We start from the raw sequence: 20402 nt of genomic DNA, 5'->3' as shown, positions 1-20402 counted from the left end.
AACACAGTGCACAAGGGATTCTGCTGGTAAGTCAAAATGGGAAAGCACTGATGTTCCTTGTGTTGGAAGGCTGCAGCCAAAGTACCCATGAGCAAGCTGAGAATGAACAGGATGGGTAACTATAAGGCACTACCACAGCCTGTGCAGAAGCTTCCTTGCAGGCCAAAATTTTTGTCTCCTCTCACACACTATCTTCAGATTAGCAGATGCTCATTAGCTAGCCACAGCCCTCTGAGGATGACACCTCAGTAGATACACAAAAGAAGCAAACTCCAAGGTGCTGATGCTGCTGTTCATGATCTCCTTGGCCTCATTTCCTACAAAACATGGTGTGGAATGCTTCATTATTGCCCAGGGAGGTGGTGGAGTCACCACAGTAGAAGAACTGTGGAGATACTGCACCTGAAGGACATGGTCAGTGGGCACGGTCAACAGTTAGGTCAACAGTTGGACTAGAAGATTTAAGAGGTCTTTTCCAACCTTAATGACTCCAAGATTCTATGATTAGAGTATCTGGCAAGGGAAGACCACATAAGATCATTCATAACTTGCTGTTTCCAAATACTCATTCCTGTGGTTGGCCTATGTTTGCTGGCCTCGTGCTGCTCAGTGCCTGCGGAATCATCGAATATCCTGAGTTGGACAGGTCTCCAAAGGATGTAGAAATGTTTCTCTGTTGTTCAGCCTGGGCACCTTCAGAGGAATCTGCTGCTTCCATAACACACAAAAGCAGCCTACACACTAGAAGGAGCATTCATTCCCTATTTAGGGGTGGCACATCTATTGACAAAACAATGCACCATAGAAGACTTTTTATTAGACAGAAGAGAAGGTGAGTAGGTGCTGAACACCTGCAGTAGAGTTTTTGTGGGATATAGATGTGTGTGCTTCCTTGGGTGAAAATGGAAATCAAACCTTTCAGTGGTTAAACACCTGCAGGTGCATTTTTTGTTGAGTAGCTCTGACCATCCAGGCTTTAATACATTCTGATTCTCCTGCCCAGAAATGCTACAGGGTATGTTTCTTTTGGAAGAAAATGGCACTCTTGAGCATTATTCATGTCTAACAAAGAAAAAAAGAAAAAAAGAAAAAAAAGAAAATAGAAAAAAAGAAAAAAGAAAAAAAAAGAACTTACAGAGACCAAACTTTGCTCTCCTTATTCCTCTGAAATCTTGGAAAAGTTGCAAGATTTGCCCCACTGTTCCCAAAACCATTCCATCATCATTAATAGGAGAACAGAGCACAGACAAGTTTTAGCTCGTCATTCAACACAGTCTTGCACAGGGCACTTACACGACCAGGATTTGTACAGGTCTGTGCCCATCTCCAAAGACACCATCTTGTGGCTAAAATCTTGGTGATAGCAGAGATGCACTTCTGGGAGCACACTCCAAGCTCAGGATGGGAACTGGCCTCCAAACTCCAGGCAACCATTGAGTTAAAGACCTTCATAAATTCTTGAAACTCTAGTTTAACTGCAAGTTCATTTTTCCTCCGTCACCTTGCTCCTGAACCTCTCTGCTCTCTCTAGGTTGGAAATCATCCAAAAATAACCACTCACAAGTCTATCCATAGAGTGTCTATGCTCATGTCCTCTTGCATCAGTCCTGCACATGATTGTACATAGCTCTCCTCTTTCTGATATTTATCCAACAGTCATGTACTTATAATCAGCAATCATATTCTTCGCCAGACTTCACATTGTTAGTCTATAGTATTATTATTTCAGGTACAGCTTATGAAACTTCCCACATCTTGAGAATATAGTTCTCTGGGGACACTTTTAATTACTCGTAATTATTCTAGGACATCAGGAGAGCTCTGCTTCTTTGTGATTTATTTAGGCTGTATACAAATGCCTAAGAAAGAAGTGATACAGATACAAGATGAGTAGGGAGTGATTAAGAGCAGTGGGAAGCAAAGACATTGGCCTAGGGCTAATCAGTAGGAAATGAGCTTCTGTCTTTTATCTGAGCCTCTGAGACAAGATACTTCAGATCATAGAATCATAGAACAATAGAATGTTTTGGTTGGAAGGGACCTCAAGGATCATCAGGTTCCAACCCCCCTGCCACAGATGGTTTCAAGCAGCACAGCACTTGATGTTTTGTACTCACAGAAGACCATCTGAATGCAAATGTGCTTATCTACAGAGCTCCATCGTTTTCATTCCTGTCTCACTTTGAGAACTCTCACACTTCAACACTACATGGTTGGACAGAGTGCTATCTTCAAATCCACAGCCATTACCATCCACCAAACACATACTCTTCAATCACCAGTATTTACTACAAAGTTTAAAAAATGCCCTGTACCTGAATGATCATTAAAAGCTTTGATATTCTAAGTAGCAAATAGAGCAGACTGAACAAGGGTAGGTGGAAAGTCTGAAACTGGAGGGCAAAACAGAGCATTAATGTGAATTTTAGTTGATGCCTTACCTTAGGACTTGCTATTTTTCCCTTGCTCCATGACAGAAAGGTACCCACAGCAGGACTGTATCTTACGTCTGGAGCCTACTTGCTCTGATCACATTGGATACCTCATGGCTTTTCAGTAGGAATTGCAGAGTTCACCTACCCATGATGATACATCATCAAGGCTCTGACAGCTCTCAGATCACTCTGCTCCATGAAATCACAGAACCACAGAATCATTAAGATTAGAAAAGACCTCTACAATCATCTTGTCCAACCACTCACCCATCACTAGTATTGCCCACTGACCACATCCTTCAGTGCCACATTTCCACAGCTCTTGAACACCTCCAGGGACAGCGAGTCCACCACCTCCCTGGGCAGCCTAAGCAGTGCCTCTATCTGTGAAGAATTTTTTTCCAAATGTCCAACCTGAACCTCTCCTAAGCACAACTTAAAGCCATCCCCTTTCACCCTATCACAAGCGATGCGAGAAAAGAGACCAACTCCCATCTCCCATCTTTTCAGAGAGCTATAGAGAGTGACCAGGTCTCTCCTGAGCCTCCTCCATTATCAACAATCCCAGTTCCCTCAACTGCTCTCCAGAAGATTTGTGCTCTAGACCCTTCCTCAACTGCACTGCCCTTCTTTGGGTAAGCTCTAGGACCTGTAGCAGTCTCACCAACTGTGTGCAAGAGTGAAGAACAGGAGAGTTGAAAGAAATGTGGAACAAGAGAAGATAGAAGACAATAGAGAGAAGACAATCAGCCCTGGGAGCTGATTAGAATTAAAAAAGAAAGGTGAATATGTTGCTGAAAGAAAAAAAGTAATAATTCAATCTGTCAGGAGAAAAAAAATGTGAGGTTTCAGTAACCTAGCTGTTATTCCAGAAAGAAAGGGCACACTGCCTTGCAAAATAAAAATTCAGGTGTCTTAAAGTGGAAATATAAAGCGGTAAATTAGGAAGAACAGGAAAGCAAAGTTTCCCTCACCACTTCAATTTACTTTCATTACTACCATGCTAGCAGAAAAAGTTGCTGTGGCTTTTATTTTTACAAAGCTGTCTTTATCCTGCAACCTGTGCAGGAGGACCTGTCATTTTCAATCTTCAATCTCCCGTTAAGTGCCATCCTTCTTTATTGGATTCAAAATGCAGCAGTGGCTTCGACATTTCCCAGAACAAACACACGTCTTCCAGTAGTTGGTGCTTCTGCTTCAGTCACCAATGCACAAGTAAAACATTTGGAAATCAAATCCAGCCAGTTCACTGCTGGCAATTGCCATCACTTTGTTTGATAACAAGAGATGAGTTTTACAAGGAACTCATACTCCACCTCGGAGAGGGATAAAACAGCATGCTAACAAGGAAAAAGGCGAGAGAAAGCTTTGGGTTTCTGCATTCTCAGCAACAGCAAAACAAACTATTAGTGAAAAGAAGCATTTCAATCCTTCTTTTCTTTCTTCCCCTTTAGCTTGGTTGGTATTAACTTTAGCAGAGCTGCTCCTATGGAAAACTTCTCTAGTAGTGTGAGAATGTGATTATGTGGGAAGGTGAGCCCCACGTCAGCAGGAATTGCTTGTGTGCACCTGCGGGATGAATTAAACCTTTACTATTAATGAGGAGAACACACAACCCAGGAGGCTCACAGCAGTGCAGATGCATTTAACGACACCCTCTGAAGTGCACTGAGCAAATCTCTCCAGGTCCCGTGCTGGGGATCAGCACAGCTCTCCAGCACACCTGCCTTTATGCACAAATGCCTCATTTTCCCTTCTCAGCATATCTCTTCTTGCTCGTGTGCTTGCAGGTTTCGCTGTGCCTTGTGACAGCACGGCTGTTAGACTTTTAAGAGCACCTACATTTAGACCCTGAGGAAACACCCGTGACCTGGATCTTTAGAAGAAATTTCAGTGAATCATTCAATCATAATAATCTCCTCTCCCATGAGCTGGGCTTCACTTTTTGGTATTTAGGCGCTGAATGAAATGCTTACTTGCATATTTTTTATTACAGCGCCCAGGAAGAAGGCTTGTGACAGAGCTGTATTAAAAAAGGGTTAGAATAGGTCTTCCCAGTCGAAGGGAGTCCTTGGCTGAACCCTCCTCCTTTCTCAGCTGCTCTGGGGGCTCCTGATAACACAAAACAGATGGCAGCTGATTTCATTGCTTGCTTTTATGTCTGAGCTTTCTGCCCTTCAAAACATCTTTCAGTGTAAAATTCCCTGGGGTTTGGGACAGAACACTGCTAGTGTGAATGGAGGTCAGAAAGTGGCATAAGGAACTGAAGATGGAACTGGGGAAGAGATGAGCCAAGACACATTTGGAAGAAGAAGGACTACATCCAGCTGTGTAGTGCAACAGGTTGGGCTGGAGCAGCAACAGTGATGGAGCCACTCACCTCCAAAAGCACAGCACCCCTCTCACTGTTGTAACCAAAGCAACATTCCTTGCCACTCCTGCCATATACTAAACCTGCTCTTGAAACCTCCAGTGTGAGAGATCTCCCAGCCCTTCCAGCAGTTGTTTCCCAAGGCAGCAGGTGTTCTCCTATCTATTATTTGAGACGGGGTTGTCTTTGGGTCTCCATGTGCATTAACAAAGCAAAGGGCAAATCAAGCAGATGATGAGTGAGAAGCCTAAAACTATGCAGTTGTAGAATCTGAGCCTTCCTGGAGGTGTACTCCATCTTCACCCTCAGCAAGCACGATGAAGTAAGGATGATGGCAGAGTGGGCAGAGATATGGAAATGATAAATTTTCACTACGGAAATTCCAATATAAGAAATTATCAGACTTTGCCCTGAAGGTCTTCTAGTGTGCTGGTTTTCTTTAAGGCAGGAATTATCTACATTCCTGTTGTGCTGAGAGACATGCTTTAGAGGGAACTACTGGTGACAGGTGGATGGTTGGACTGGATGATCTTGTAGGTCTTTTCCAACCTTGGTGATTCTATGATTCTCTCGTATCACCCAATTGGTAGATGCCTTCTTCTGGCCCAACTAAAGCAGAAAAAAAAAGCCCCAGATAACAAGACTCAATTATCAGAATGGATTTGTTCCTGGGACACTTCTAGAGGAAAGGGTGATAAAGACATACACAGCCTAGAAAACGTGTAGGGGAAAACAGTAATGCAGTCTGGACCGCCTTTACTGGAGCATCTTTTGTCTCATCTCTGCAGAGACTGAGATAGCTCATGCTGGCTAACACAGGTTGGAAAGTTCTATCAGAGCAATTGATTTTTCTTTTGCATGGTGCAATGGAAATGTAGAGAGACTGAATATCTTAATTCACAGCATGTATAGGGAGCTACTTAATTGCTGCAGTCCTTTTTCATGCTGCAAAATTTAAATCGTAAAATCAGAATTTAAATACCAGAAAAACAGTTTAAAAGAGATCAGTGAGGCGACTTCCAACAGAAGCTGGATATGTTGATCCAGGCTCATCTAATTGTTTCTGCATTTATTTACTTAAGCATTCATAAAAGATTCAGCAACAAAGCAGAGAATATAGTTGCAATTAATAATCTGCGTTCTTTATCCAGTGTGAATTAATTCAGGGCTCCAAGCATGATGGGAATTAGCACTATCTGCTAAGTGAAAAGGTTGAAGTGGAAGTTAAAACTGATGCATCAGAAATGTTCCCAGAGAATGTTTAAAGCTTTATTTTTTTTCTTCCCATGGGCACAGTTTATTCTGCTTATACACACTGGGGTGAAAGAAGATTCAACAAGACCATCCCTCCTCTTAGCACTGCTTAAGGGAAAGACTCAGTGTAAGCCTTTGGAGGGATGCTCCAGCCTAGGAAAGCAGCAATGTTTTCACTTTGGTCACTGTCTATCAGCATATCAGAGTCCTGGATGGGGTCTGATTGCACATTCCTAGACAAGGCCACACAAACAACATGGAAATATCCTTCAACCAGGTCACTCCCACTTGACCAGGAGAAGGGAAGCATTTCTACATGGTTTCAGTGACTGCATTCCTTGTTTCATGAGCACTTGCAGAGATAAAGGTCCTACAAAGATGCTCCCGTTGTTACTTAAGCAAAATTCCAAAATTCTTTAATGGAAGAAGAATTGAAATTAACCCAAATCAAAATTGAAAGCTTTAATTTCATCTCCCTGGGTCTAGATCTTGGCACTGTCTGCCAGGCAACACGAAACGCCTCATGTTATCACGCAGTGCCTTAGAAAACTTGCCCCCCAAATTTGCAACTCAGCACTCAAATCCCAGCTTCCCTTAAAGAAGCATTCCACGCTCAGTGAATTTTTTGCTGCATCAATAAATCATGTAGAGTCCTCTTCCTGAATAACAATAAGCTTCAGTTCTTAAGCATGGCAGCCACCATTACAGCTCATCCAGTGCAGCAACCATTGAAGACACATACAGGCTCCAGAGCAGGAAAGCCACAATCTTTCAAGATCATACACAAACTGGACAGTGTAATTAAAGGGCTTGAGTAACCCAGTAACACCCAACCAAGTTAGAAGCATGCAAACAGATTACTCACCTCAAGCACAAGAAAAGCATAAAGGCAACTATAAGGGCCCCTACTGATATACAGTGCCCCAGGTAGTTTATGATGAGGGCAATCTTGTAATGGTGTGCATACTTCCTCTGGAGGTAAAGAGATAACATGATTAAATCAGCATGACCCTCTGAGCACTGACATTAAGGAACAGTTAATCAGTTTAGGAAACAGTAATTACTTTTCTCGACATTCAAATGATATAACAGCCCCAGGCTGATGCCTACATACAAGCCAAACATGCTGCCCAGGCACAAAGTACACGCTTGGTTTCATTTCTGTTTGGGATTTATCCTGAATTTCTTACAAATCTCAGCAGAAAAATCACTTTTCCCTCGTTTTCCTCAATTTCCTTGAGATCTTTTATTTTCATCATCATGTGAAACTGCAAAACTTTGTATTTTTGGGATAACAAAGCTACCGAAGACACAGGCAATGATCTTCTCACAGCTGCAAAACATCAATACGTTATAGAATGTTCCTATGTTGGAGCCTACACAGTTACAAGGAGGCAGGTTATGCTACTTTCCCTCACACATGGCCTGATTTTCATATGGAAATGAATGGGTATGATGGGTGTGATTTTCATATAGAATGAATCAGTGAATCAGAAGAAGCCCTTTCCATATGAGCTGATTTTTCTTTGAAGAGCCTTCCTGCAAACTATGAGCCTTATTTTTCTCTGAGGGCAGAACAAGTGATACGGACTGCTACAGAGCTGGTGGGGACTTCTCAGGTTTGAGAACTTGATGAAACAGAGCTCTTGGTTTTAACAGGGTCCAACTATGTGGTAAAGTTACTGTATTAGAGTCTGTTTCTTAGGATGCTGAGGGCTTTATTGGTAGGTTCTTGATCCTGTAGATTGAAAAATAAGTACAAAGTGCTCCCACCTAAATCAGGGAACGATGCAATGTGGCCAAAATTTGACCTTGAAGTGAATGGAACGTCTTGTTTCTTTCCAGGTTAAGCATACTTTTCCCTCATTTGGGATGTTCTCCTTCCTCAGAAAAGAAAGACCTAGAATCTAAATTTCCTTCCTTTTGATAAAGATACTGAACTAAAATCCTGCAAATAGCATCAATTTTCTAATTTCGGTTGAGCTCACTTTGTTTCATTTTTTTCTAGCCATTTCCCTTCACATTTTATTCCAGTCAGAGGAATTTGTCAGTGAATGGAAGTTTGGATGAAGCTACAACCAACAGCTGTAGTTAATCTGCACCATTGTCCTATGGAGATAGCATCTCCCAGTGTTCTGCCAGAGAGCGAGCCCTCTTGGAACCATTTCCACGCTGAAACCTGCCTGTATCTTCAGCTTATGGAGTAATGTGCTGTTTCTGGACTGAACTCAACCACGTAAGGTATTTTTAAGTCTATTATAAAATGCCCTAAAATAAACTTCCCAAGCACAGGCCCATTTTCTGAATAGCCTAGAGGAGGAAAGTGAAAAACCAACCATAACCCAAGACCTGAATTCCTGAATTAAGCTTTAAGTCACCAGGTCACCTCATGGAGGAAAACACATCCAACTGATGTGTCTGCCTGAAAAGCAATGCTGTGCTATTCAGTTCATGCTCTGGCAAAGTGGCTTGCTTAATTTTTTCCTGACTAATTGCTCATGTAGTGTTAGAAGTTTTCTAGAAAACGGCAGTGCTTCTCCCAGACCAAGCATCTGCTGTGTGACACTGACCCTTCCATTGCTCCTTTGGCTCCTAACCTCTATTTTGACTTTACTTCAGTTTTAAGAAGGTATGGTTCAAAACATACAAAAAAAATTGACTGAAAAAAACCCCAGCAAATAATTAAGGTCCTCTTTGATATATGCATGTTGAAAGAAAAGCTGAATTTATTTATTTTCCCTTTGCTGACACAACCAAGGTTTCCTGAAGGCAAATTTGAATATCATAGAAACAAGAAGTGACTCTGTTCCTATGAAAAAAGAAGCTGACAGGGTTGCAAGATCACTTCCCACCAGCCTACATGCAATCTGCATCTCTGGTAGAAGTGGAGACAACACCTCTAGGGCTGAAAAAACACGTGCCCAGAATGAGCCACATTGGTCAAAGATGAGTTAATGTAAATACTTGCATAACTGTTCTGTCTTGAAGGCTGATGCATTTAAAATGCTAAGAAACTTCTACTGCTACACAATGTTCCTCTGCTTCCAGGAAGCTAGTGCACTACACTAAAATGCAGATTAAATCCTATTTGTGGTTTAGAAGGAGAGTCATTATCTTAGAAAGGAAATAGAAAAGGGGATGGCAAGGACACTGCTGGCAGTGGGCATGTCACTGGAGCTCTCTTCCACTCCATACCCCATGTCTGAAATCACACTGTGTCAGAGAGTGCTATCTGCCAGGTAAAATGAGGAAGTGCAGCTTTATTCTTTTACCTTGCATCAACTTCTCAAATTCAAGGCATTCTGGGCTTCCCAGCGTGAAGGAGTCATTCTATTCTCAAGACTTTCAGCTTTGCTAGGGTATCCCTGCCCAAGGAGGCTGTGGATGCCCCATCCCTGCAGGCATTCAAGGCCAGGCTGGATGTGGTTCTGGGCAGCCTGGGCTGCTGGTTGGTGACCCTGCACATAGCAGTGGGTTGGAACTGGATGAGCATTGTGCTCCTTTTCAACCCAGGCCATTCTATGATTCTATAACTGTAAAAAAAGTTCCACATCAGTCATTTCAGATTTCCTTCTGTTGCTAGGATGACCTCATTACCAGTCCAGGGATGAGTTTGACCAGTTTGAATATACCATATCTCCTCTTTCAAGACTTTTGGAAGCAGAGTCATAGAATGACTGAGGTTGGAAAGGAGTTCTAGAGGCCAAGCAGGTTGCCCAGAGCCACCTCGAGCAGGCTGCCCAGGACCTTGGCCAAACTAGGAGTGTATGTGTTACATGAGATGCTGCCCTAACACAAACTGGTGTTCTTTGGCTTCTACTATCATAGAATCACAGAATGGCCTGGGTTGAAAAGGACCACAACGATCATCTAGTTCCAACCCCCTGCTACGTGCAGGTTTGCTAACCAGCAGACCAGGCTGCCCAGAGCCACATCCAGCCTGGCCTATTACTACTTCTGCTTTCTCTTAATACAGCTTTCCTTCTTCCTTCTATCTTCCCTGATGTCCAAAATAAGGGAGCCATCTCATCCTGTTGGACTGCTGTTCAGTGGCCAAGCAAAGCAGACTGCCTTGGGCTCCCAGCAGTCAGGGAAAGTGCAGTGCAAGGATAGTTCAATTCTTTCTGCAAAACAGTTGGAACAGGAATGACTCACTCCTCAAGGAGGCCTCTTTATTGCTCTCTTGGCTGCATAGGAGAGCTAGACGACTAGTTGGACCGAATGTGTAACTTCTGGACAATTAAAGATCAGCTGAGATGAATCATAACTCAACACCAAACAAGTGAATAGAAAGCCAGGCAAACTTTCACTGCTGTCAGACTGAGGGGAGAGGCAGCTGCCTCTGAGCTCACTGTTTTCCTGTTCTTGGCCAGCTGGAAGCTGGGTGGCTGTGCCTAACATGACTGTGGTCCTCAGCAGGATATGTTAACTTAGGTCCAGCATGGTGCTGATTCAGCAACACTTCTTCAAGCCTCCTCAAAAGAGCAGCAGAGCCAAATCCATAGCTGCCAAAGGCCACATAAACAAACCCATATTTCTTGATTTATAGCTCCTCATGAAGGCTGAGGCAGACTTTTTGCTGCTTGAGACTCTCATTTATCTTCTAACAAGAGCACAGATTTGTGCTAGATGCAGCAAGGATCTCTGATACAGGAGACTGCAAGCTAAGTAGAAGCTTTCCATTTATTACATGTTATGCCAAACAATCAGCTTCTGTACCTGATTTGGTTGCCTGGAGAAGGTGTTAACTGATCATTCAGTGGGTGGAATTTGGTCTGATATTGAGACATTTACATTGGGATATCTGTCCAAATCCGAACCAACGGCTGAAGCAAGGGCTGGAAACAGCTGTGGCACACACACAGGCATCCCTTGAGGTGCATGCAGGAGACTTTGTGCTTCCTTGTCAGTCCCAGCAACAAACCAACCTCAAATTGCTGCTGCTGAAGGACACCGTTATCCCAGAAGACCTGTGTCACAACTGCCAGATGGATGGAGATGCATTGGGGCATCTTAAACCACACTGCCTAGCTAACAGGGGAAGCTAAATTCAGCCCAGATGCCTATCTAGGAGCAAAACAGCCCCAGAGCATGATTTTATCAGCTATGGCCACAGGTTAAGCACTCATGTATGAATGCAGTATATCAGTGAATGTGTGCTTCAGGATCTTATGCCCCCTGGAACTGACCCAAAGCTGAAAAGAACTGCAGTTTTCTGTGGTATGGCCCCACGATTCCATTAAGCACGTAGCATTTGACACTGGGCTGATCCTGAGAATGCCTGTTCCTGTCCCCATGTATTATGTATTGATAGCTGCATCTGAAGTCCAGTTACAACCTTCCTTAGAATTCTGGTAAGCGCTCAAGCTTGAGACAAAACACATGGGGATACATCCTGAAGATATGTGGCATCTGCTGGGATCAGACAACAAACAACAGGCTCATGTCTGTGCCCAAATCTCACCTTTAACCAAAACTGAGGATTATGGAAATCCATATGGATTTTGCTGTCTTTATTTGTTTTGAGGTCACAAAGCAACTCAAGTATTCATCTGCAATGTTGAGCATTATGCAGAGATTTAGAAAATATTCACAAATATTAAAATTTGTAAAGCCTGTCACCAATCTTTAAAGGTCTAGTAAATGAATTTTTAAGCTTTTGCAAACAGGGGTGGAGGGAACATCTGCACTTTCCTCTGTTTAAGGAACGTGCTACTTAAGAATCCTTAAACTATCACCATAGCTGCAAAGTTTTTAAAAGCAAAAACAGAGCTAATGTCAGCTCAGGTTTCCTGAGCTAACCACCAAAAACATGCTTAGCCTTTGCCTGGCTCTTTACCCCATTCCCTAACTCAGCACTAACTCAGCCTCACTCAACCCCCAGTGCTGCTCATTGATAAGAGACTCAATTCACAGCACTGAAAATCCTCCTCAGTCAGAGCTACCATGGGCTGCCCCCTCCATCCCAGCAACCTCTTCCCTATCCCCTGTGTGCCTTGTCCCCAAAATTCCTGCAATACTGCAATATGATGGTTCAGGGAACTGAGCCAGCTGGAAAAGCACAAAGCAAGTAAGGGTTTTCCATTTCAGTGGAAGGTAACTGTAAGGATGGGCTGAACTGGAGCAGTCCCAAAGTGGTTCAGCTTGAGGTGTCATGGTGCCCTCTCCACTATGCCAGACAACCTTGAATGCTTATCAGTCCTGAAGGAGAATAGTTATTTTCTAGTGCATTCCTCTTACTTTCTTGAAGCCCCTAGCTTTTTTGGGGGGTGGATTCCACCTCGCCAGTGAATGAGTGGGTACTCCTTAGCACCTGCTGTGTAGCTACCTGCTTTCTCATTCATCTGAGAAAACCCGCATTCAGCAACATGGATTTTATGGGACAGGTGTCAAGCCACATTACGACTGTTCTGGGTGCAGACAGTCCTGAGACTGAAATCTGGATTAGTTCTGCAAGCAACGTGCAGTAGGCAAAACCTTGTCTTCATCCTCTGTTTGAACCTGGCATGGCACAACTCTTATGACAAAAGAGTGCAAAGAAGCCCAAAACATAAATAGGTCTGAGCTGCTGGGCTTGGCCACCCTTGGCAAAGAGACAGGACAAAGCCTAAATGTGCCCGTGTGCCCCACCACAGAATCAAAAGAAGAAGGGAAAGAGAACATGGCACGGAAGGATAAAAGGTTTAAGCTGTGTGAGGATGAATGCCTGTGATGTGTCCAAAAGAAGGTGACATCCGACAAAAAAAAGGACTTTGCATAATTGCCTGTAGCTTTTCTGAAGGAGCTTACCCCTGCATGTTAAGTTGATTCTGTAAACTCCTATATAATGTCAGGCTGGCTCAGTCTTTTAAAGACAGCTGGAACTTGAGTTTGCTTTTTATGTATTTTTCTTCTGCCTCTCCTTTACATATTTGCCTTAGGGAAAATGGCATTGAGATCTGGAAAGGCCAGTTGTGGATGAGACTTCAGAACTGGCGTATAGGGAGTGGAATCAGCTGATGAAAGCTTACATTTCACTCCCAATGAAGCTTCTGGTATTATTGCTCTTATTAATAACATTTACTGTAGCAGCTGTAGGCTCTCAACAAAGCTGAGAAGGATCTGCATAAACATACAACGTCAGAGACAGAATCTAGTAAAGCATCCTTTGTTTTTTAATAAAAATTTGAGTAGGAAATGTGGAGAATGGATTAATAATCTGACTGAACTCACAGGGAGGATTCATTGCAGAGACAGAAATGGAATCCAGCTCAGAAACCCCAAATTAGTATGTTAACCTTAAGCTTGGCTTTGCATTCATATATGCTGAGAAATGACACTGAGAAGAACGAAGGAAAGGAAAAATACAGACCTTGTCATCCAGAATAGGCTCACACTGAGAGTAGTTTATCTTGGAAGCCCACGTCCCATTGCCCAGGCATTCTCTGTAGGCATTTCCTGGTAGGGACCAAAATAAAAGAGAAATGAACACTCTGTGCTAGAGTTCAGTCTAACACATTCATGTCATTAAGAAGAGGTGAACAGTACAGATTATTCACAGCGCAAATCAGCAATATCCCAACCTCCATGGGGACTGAAGACTAGGACAGCCTGCCAAAAGGAGGGAAGAAGAGAAATAAGGGATGTAAGTACATCTTAGAGACCATCAGTTTATCAAGATATTTACTGGTAACAGTTTCCATAAAAAAATGGGTTTGAAAGACAGCAAAGGCATGGAATAGAGATTTCAAGAGAAAACTTAACGTGTCTACAAAAGGTGTATTCAAACACAGGCAGAAAGGTTCAGGTTTTAAGTGTTCCAACTAGGAAAATACTATGCATGTAGTAAACATTGCTCCACTCTCCTCTTATCCCATTGTAAACCCAATACTGGATATTGATTTTCTAGAATCTTCCAGTGCAACAGCATTACTGATAAATTCTGCAAGGAATCTGAAAGAGGAGGAAGACAACCACACCTCCCAACCATGGGACGGGCAGGTGCTGTGGAGGTCACACATGAACAGACCTTAGAAACGGGTAGGATGCATTCACCCATCTTCTATGAAAAAGAAAACCCTTCTGATCTCTTTCCAAGGTGCCATTTCTCCCAAGCCATGAGTGAAAATCAGCAATTACTTCACTGAAGAACAGAGATTTCGCATCCAGTTGCAATGTCACCCTGAGGAGCTCCGGGAACTGTCTGCATTGGAAGTGGGGTAAGGGGTTCAACATCTGGTAAGAACTCAAAATTCAGGGAGGTACCTATACAGAATAAAATACCTTCTCCCAAACATGAAAAGCACAGCTAGTCCCATGAAACAAACTTTTCCATGCTTATTTTCAGCTGTCTTAAAAACAAGAAAGTTGAAGTAAAACAGGAAATTCAGATCCCCAAAGGATACATATAACTTCCTAATGAACTCTTCATGAGTTCTTTCTGCCCTTTATCCGATTTCTTGCTGGGACTTTGCCATGGTCAATCAGTATAATTCAACACAGCCATCAGGAAAATAAGATGTCAAGTGAAAGCATCAGATTGAATGCTCTTAAAAGTGCTGTTGGCAATAGGCAATGAAAAAAGCCACTGAGAAGAGTTGAAAAGGTGCTTTTTGCTGTAGAGAAGGGAAGTCCACATGGAAAGCAACCAGGAACAACCATTCACCTACATGCTCCAGGTTACACCGTATCTGTTCAGACCACTGAACTTCATGCAGTTCTTTTCTACTTGCACGGTTTCTTCTTGCAGAGACATGGCCAAAAGAAATGACTGCTAACATCTGGATCAACTAAGAAAACTTAGGCTAAAAGTAAAGTCCTCCGTTTCCATTTCTGTCAGCTATTACTGGCAAATTCATGCAGTCCCTGCTCCTTCTCACAGTAAAATCAGGTACAGACTGCCATTTTCCGTGCAATTTTACATGCAATTTTCACCTGAGAAAGAAGCAGGTGATTAGGCTTCTTTCCTCACTGATGCTTATTACTATTCAACATACCAGGCTAAATATGCCTCAAGACATCTTTTCCCCTCTTCTCTGAGAGCAGATCTGAGTGGCATTCAAGAAGCCAGATCCGAGGAACAGTGCTGAAAGTCCCTCACTTTGGCTGCTCCTTTTGGCCAAGGATGCAGCCCTCTGTGCAGAACAGTTGCAGACTTTGAGTCTCTGTACCAAACACCTGGCTCTCCAAGATAGACAGTGGGAAGCTTTGGTACTTACTCTGATCCTGAATCCCACTTTCAGGATATCATCCATGAGAAACCCAGAGAGGAAGGGCACATTTGAATCAGTGTTACTCATCCACCCAAAAAGGAAAACCACTCTTCTTCTCATGCCCCAGATGAGAAATTGGCAGCAAACAGAAATAGCTTGAAGTTGGGTGAAGGAGAGGGGAAGTGTCAAAACCAGGGGAAGAAGAACCATTTGACTCGTGGCTCCCTTCCAAGACTCCTTTTGGTTGATAACAAATATTGGGCTTTCTTTCCCCATCCCCACATACTCCTTCCACTTCTCAGCGCTATTTCCATTTTACAGGTATGAAAACAGAAGCAAAACACGTGCACAACTTCCTGAAATTGACCTGGCAGGACTGTAACAGAGTTAGAAACCACCACAAACCGTGCCTTCTCCTTTATCAGTCCACGGTGCCTCCGTCTCCTCACTGCACCTCCCCTGCTCATTACAACCTTCTTTACAGAAGGATAAATGACTTTTCACAGAACAGGATGGCCACCTGAAAATCCTCCCAGCAAAGAAATGAACACTATCACTATCTGAGAAATAATCCTGTCAAACGAGGCTCCCATGGCCCGCAGTGAATCACTGGAGGCACCCAGCTATTCCTCTGGGTTCACACTAGCTGACTGTGACATTAAACATCTACTGAGGGTTCTTTCGATCTCCTCTTTCTTACTGTCAGATATTCAAAGAGGGTCTTTTCCTATCCTTTTTCATCTGGGCTGACATAGTTGGACAATGCAAAAAGGTCCCATTGAAGGTCACAAAGCTCTGTTTTCACATGAAACCTCACTAATAAAATGGATGGGAGTCCTATGGTCAGTCTGGGATTCGTAGTCAAATCTGACTTCTGCATGGGCTTGTCACTATCACCAGAGAGAAGAGTGTAGTGCTGCCCCTCTGCTTCTCTATCATGAACAATCATCTTAATTCTTTCCATAGTGACCAAAGGTTCTTTCATAGACCCCTACTTACTGCCAAAAGTGGAATAGAAAAGGTGAGATAACACAGACTGGACTCAATGACAAGCTGAGTCATTAGGACATGAGGAGTTGTAGCGATGATCAAAACACCAGAGACAGCAATAGAAGGCAGACACACCTCAGCTCTGGAGTATGTAATGAAAGAGAAGAGAGAAACCACTAGTGATTTTACAAAAAGAACTCTGTGATCTCTTTGGCTATTAAGCAGAAGAATATTCCTCCACACCTGTTTTTCCAACGAGAACTGGTTTTAATGTGCTTCTTGCTGTAACAATTACTGCACTTTGCTTTCAAGCTCTGTGTACAGGAGACTGGATGGAGTCCATTTGCTCTTAGTCATTCTCATGAAAAAGGAGCAAAAAGGAAGATTTGTGATGGAGAACTCCATTGTAGGAGCACACAATGAATGCCCATGAAGACAATAGATACAGGATCTTTCTAGGGCAACAATAGCTAATGATAGCTAATGCACTATTTCTTTGTAGTGAAACAAATGGTGGCAATTTTCATTTCCTTAGACAAATGGGATGCTGAGGAACGCAGTGTATTTTCACTTCTCTCGCCTCACTGACTTTTTTCTAAGGATCACATACATAAAATTAATGAAGAGGTTTTTGGAAGTTGTAACTTCTGGCTATTTGTGCCCTGTGTGTACTTGCACACATGTAATACAATCAGACAAGCAGATTTAATCTTTGTGCAAGCAAAAAAATGAGCAGCGGATGAGTCATGATGACATAGGCAACAGACAGCCATTATACACACAACTTCTGACACACAATGTGATATTAATTTCTCTGCCCTCAGCTATGGCCTCTTCTTTGACTTTGAAAACGTTGATTTCCTTTCACTGCAGATTATTAGCAACACTTCTGGCTCTTGATTGCTTCCGCTTAATCATCATGCCAAGGGACAGGAAAGGAGGTAAAAGGGGAATCCCTGAATAGCAAGAAATACTCAGTAGTGCTCAGCCCTTCACTCAGGTTGCTAGCTTCCAAAAAATATACTTCGCCCCCTCCAGCCCAGCCACTAAAACACGGACATTTTCATGTTCTTAGGAATGATTCAGCCATACAGACCATGGTCATACTCCATCAATAAAGCCAGTGACAGCTATGGAACTATTCCCAGAGTCAATTGCAGCAATTGCAGCCCTTCAGACAGCACTGCTGAATCTTCCACTGCTGCTCTTGCTTGGTGGCTGCTGCTTTGACAGCAGGATGCCAAGCCCTGAGTCTACACACCAACCAGTATTTCAGCTCCAGCTGTCTAAAATTAGTTTTGAAACCTTTATTCACCTACATACACAGAGACAGAGGAAATAAAAGCCTCTGCAGCATGGTGAGGACACTGCAGATAGCAGCACGGTGCCAAATCTCCCTCAGTTTTTGGAGAAGCTTGCCCAGCTCAGTCTATTTTTTACCATTCTTTTCTGAATAAAGTTAGAAAAAAACTATCAAATAACTACAGGAATGTTTCACTTGCATACATACATACAAACTCACGCATACACTACATTAAACTTGATCTGCTCTTAGTGGAGAATAACTGAGAAATTCCAAGACGAAGGTCAAAGGTTCCTTAAGTGGGGAAGAAAAATACAGTGTCACTTAATTTTATCTGAACACAGAGCATGATAATCACAATTCTATCAGTATGGGAGGAAATATGATTGTTAAGAAACCCCGGCCCGTCTGTTGTTTAGATAAAGAGAAGTAGATCAACTTGGATTTGAGCAATGTATCCCCAACAGCCCATAAGTCAGTAAGGGATAATGACAGAATCATAGAATTGCTCAGGTTGGAAAAGACCCTCAAGATCATCAAGTCCAACCTCAACCTAACCATACTATCCTAACTCTAACAACCCATAATGATACAGATTTGACAAGGAAGGTCTTGTAGAAGCTTGTAGACTTTATTCGTTTATTCCATAATACAAATAGAACTTGGTCAGGCTGGATGGGGCTCTGAGCACCTGCTGGAGCTGTAGGTGTCCCTGTTCCCTGCAGGGGAGTTGGACCAGATGGCCTTTACAGGTCCTTTCCAACACAAACAGTTCTGTGATTCTGATTTTGAAGGATTCCTCACACTCAAGATAGTTGGTCTTAGATAAGAGGGGGAGACATCAAAACTGTTTTCAGCTTTGCTTATCACCCTTTCAGCATCCCTGCCAATCCATACCACGATGAGCCTGGGGAAAGTCTAGAAAAATGAAGTGTGACTTGTTGCTACCTAAATTCATGCAAAATAAATTCCTCCCCGACAAAGTACACTTTATGAACAGAACTGCCAGAGATTCCTCTAAAAGATTCCTCAGTCTTCTGTTTAATGAGGAAATGATTCAGCAACATTCAATATTTATCGTCCCAATTGTGATTTCCATACTTTTCTAATACATTCTGGACTTAGGAACTCAAATTAGAGACTCATTCTGATACTTTGAAATCACTGAATTTGGGTGATGGTGATAAATGATGGTATTCAGTGTATCTGCTTCAAAATTGCAAGTCTTCACATGAACATTTTACCATATCAGTACCATTTTACCATCAGTACCATATCAGTAACCATTACCATCAGGCAACAAAAGCACATGCACACGGAGTAGCCATGAAAGCTGTATCACAGGACACTACTATGCTCTGGAAGAACTTAAAAAACACAGCTTAGTATCAATGGTTTACATCAACTTCAGAGTTAAAACCTTGACTTTCATTTCATTTCCAAAAGCAGATGATGTGGCACTTCCGAATGGAATTTACAAAGAGGGGTATTAGATGTGTGTGTTATTTATTTTTCTCTCCTTTATCACCTGTTTTGAAGAAAATAAAATCTCTTGTGAATTGATAATCCAATCTGTATGGATTGGCCTGGCGGCAGGTTTGTATTTAGTCAGTAAAACTCTATTAAAAGCATGAAATAAACAAGAGATGAATGGAGGGGAAATAAAACTGGATACAATCTTCAGCAGGCAGTTAACCACATCCTTGCAGTCATTAGCAGGTGAAAGACAAGAGGCACTGCATGCAAGCACTACTGTAATGGAGCTTATCTTTGATGACTGGGGCGAAGCTGATTTTTAAGAAGAGTTTCATCATATCATAGAATCACATCATAGATATGATTTATCATCTTGCTGTGCCTCACGGAGATGACTTTGACACGGTATGCATTTCCAGTCGTCATTAAAACTAGAAATCTGCCTTCTCCAGCTATTTATACCTTTTGTCCTGGATCCCACGTGCCCAAAAATAATGAGACAAGTTCATCTGATGCTGGATCAAAGGAATAAACAGGCAAATTAATAAATAAATAAAGCATGGTTTGTTAAGTTCTGAGCTGTGCACAGCTAGGGGTACCAGAGTGCAGGCTGGGTGCTGAGGCCCTCAACCAGACAATCAAATCCCCACTCAACAAAGTCTCTATAAAGCACACTTTCAAAAGAGGAGAGCTGTGGCATCCTCAGAGAAGCACGGATGCAGCAAATGACTGGAATGCACAGCTGGTCATGGTGTCCATCTCCCTGCTGATAGGATTTGTTCAGCCCAGATGAAAAAGAATGAGCCCCAAGAAGTTCTAGTAATGGCTTCGTAAAACTATTTCGGAGAGTCTGCTAAACCTAAGAGAGTCTGCTAATACTGGGATTTTATTTTATTGTATTTTTGCTATCATCTTGGTGGGAAAAGTCTATTAAAACAATTATTAAACTCTTCTTGTCTCCTGAAAAACAACTCAAGAACAATAATAATAAAAATAAAAAAAAATCCCTTAACATTCTATCCTCAAACATTACAGAATCACAGAACGGTTTGGGTTGGAAGGAACCTTTAAGATCCTCCAGTTCCAACCCCCTGCTATAGGCAGGGATATCTCCCTTTAGACCAGGTTGCTCACAGCCCCATCCAGCCTGGCCACTGTACCCATTTTACAACACAGGGAACTTCAGCTCTGTTCCTTCCACCACTGGCCTTCAAGGAGGAACTTAAATCCAAGTCAGTGGATTTGTTCCGTTTAGAATCTCCTGATCACAGGGATTTGCCAACTTCTCCCAGTGTTTCCTCCAGTATTTAAAACTAAATAGTTGTATTTTGTGTACCCCGAAGTGACAGCCACTATGCTTTAAGGTAAAAAAAAAAAAAAAA

At 42.5% G+C, this 20402-nt stretch overlaps 1 protein-coding gene across 5 annotated transcripts in view; it reads right to left on the bottom strand.

The window, feature by feature from the left end:
* Positions 1-20402, bottom strand: part of CRHR2 (corticotropin releasing hormone receptor 2) — a 126970-nt gene that overhangs the window by 44307 nt on the left and 62261 nt on the right. For 4 of the 5 annotated variants that reach the window (XM_010712320.3, XM_019616216.2, XM_010712321.3 and 1 more), the window contains 2 exons: positions 13412-13497; positions 6926-7032 (listed from right to left, as the gene is read on the bottom strand). In XM_010712320.3, the coding sequence (XP_010710622.1) occupies positions 6926-7032; positions 13412-13497 (193 nt within the window). Of the gene's footprint in view, positions 1-6925; positions 7033-13411; positions 13499-20402 lie in introns of those variants that run through there. The other variant, XM_019616217.2, reaches the window with a different exon arrangement.

Source organism: Meleagris gallopavo, chromosome 6 (assembly GCF_000146605.3).
Source record: "Meleagris gallopavo isolate NT-WF06-2002-E0010 breed Aviagen turkey brand Nicholas breeding stock chromosome 6, Turkey_5.1, whole genome shotgun sequence".
NCBI classification, from domain to species: Eukaryota; Metazoa; Chordata; class Aves; order Galliformes; family Phasianidae; genus Meleagris; species Meleagris gallopavo.
This window is presented reverse-complemented; position numbering and strand designations above follow the sequence as displayed.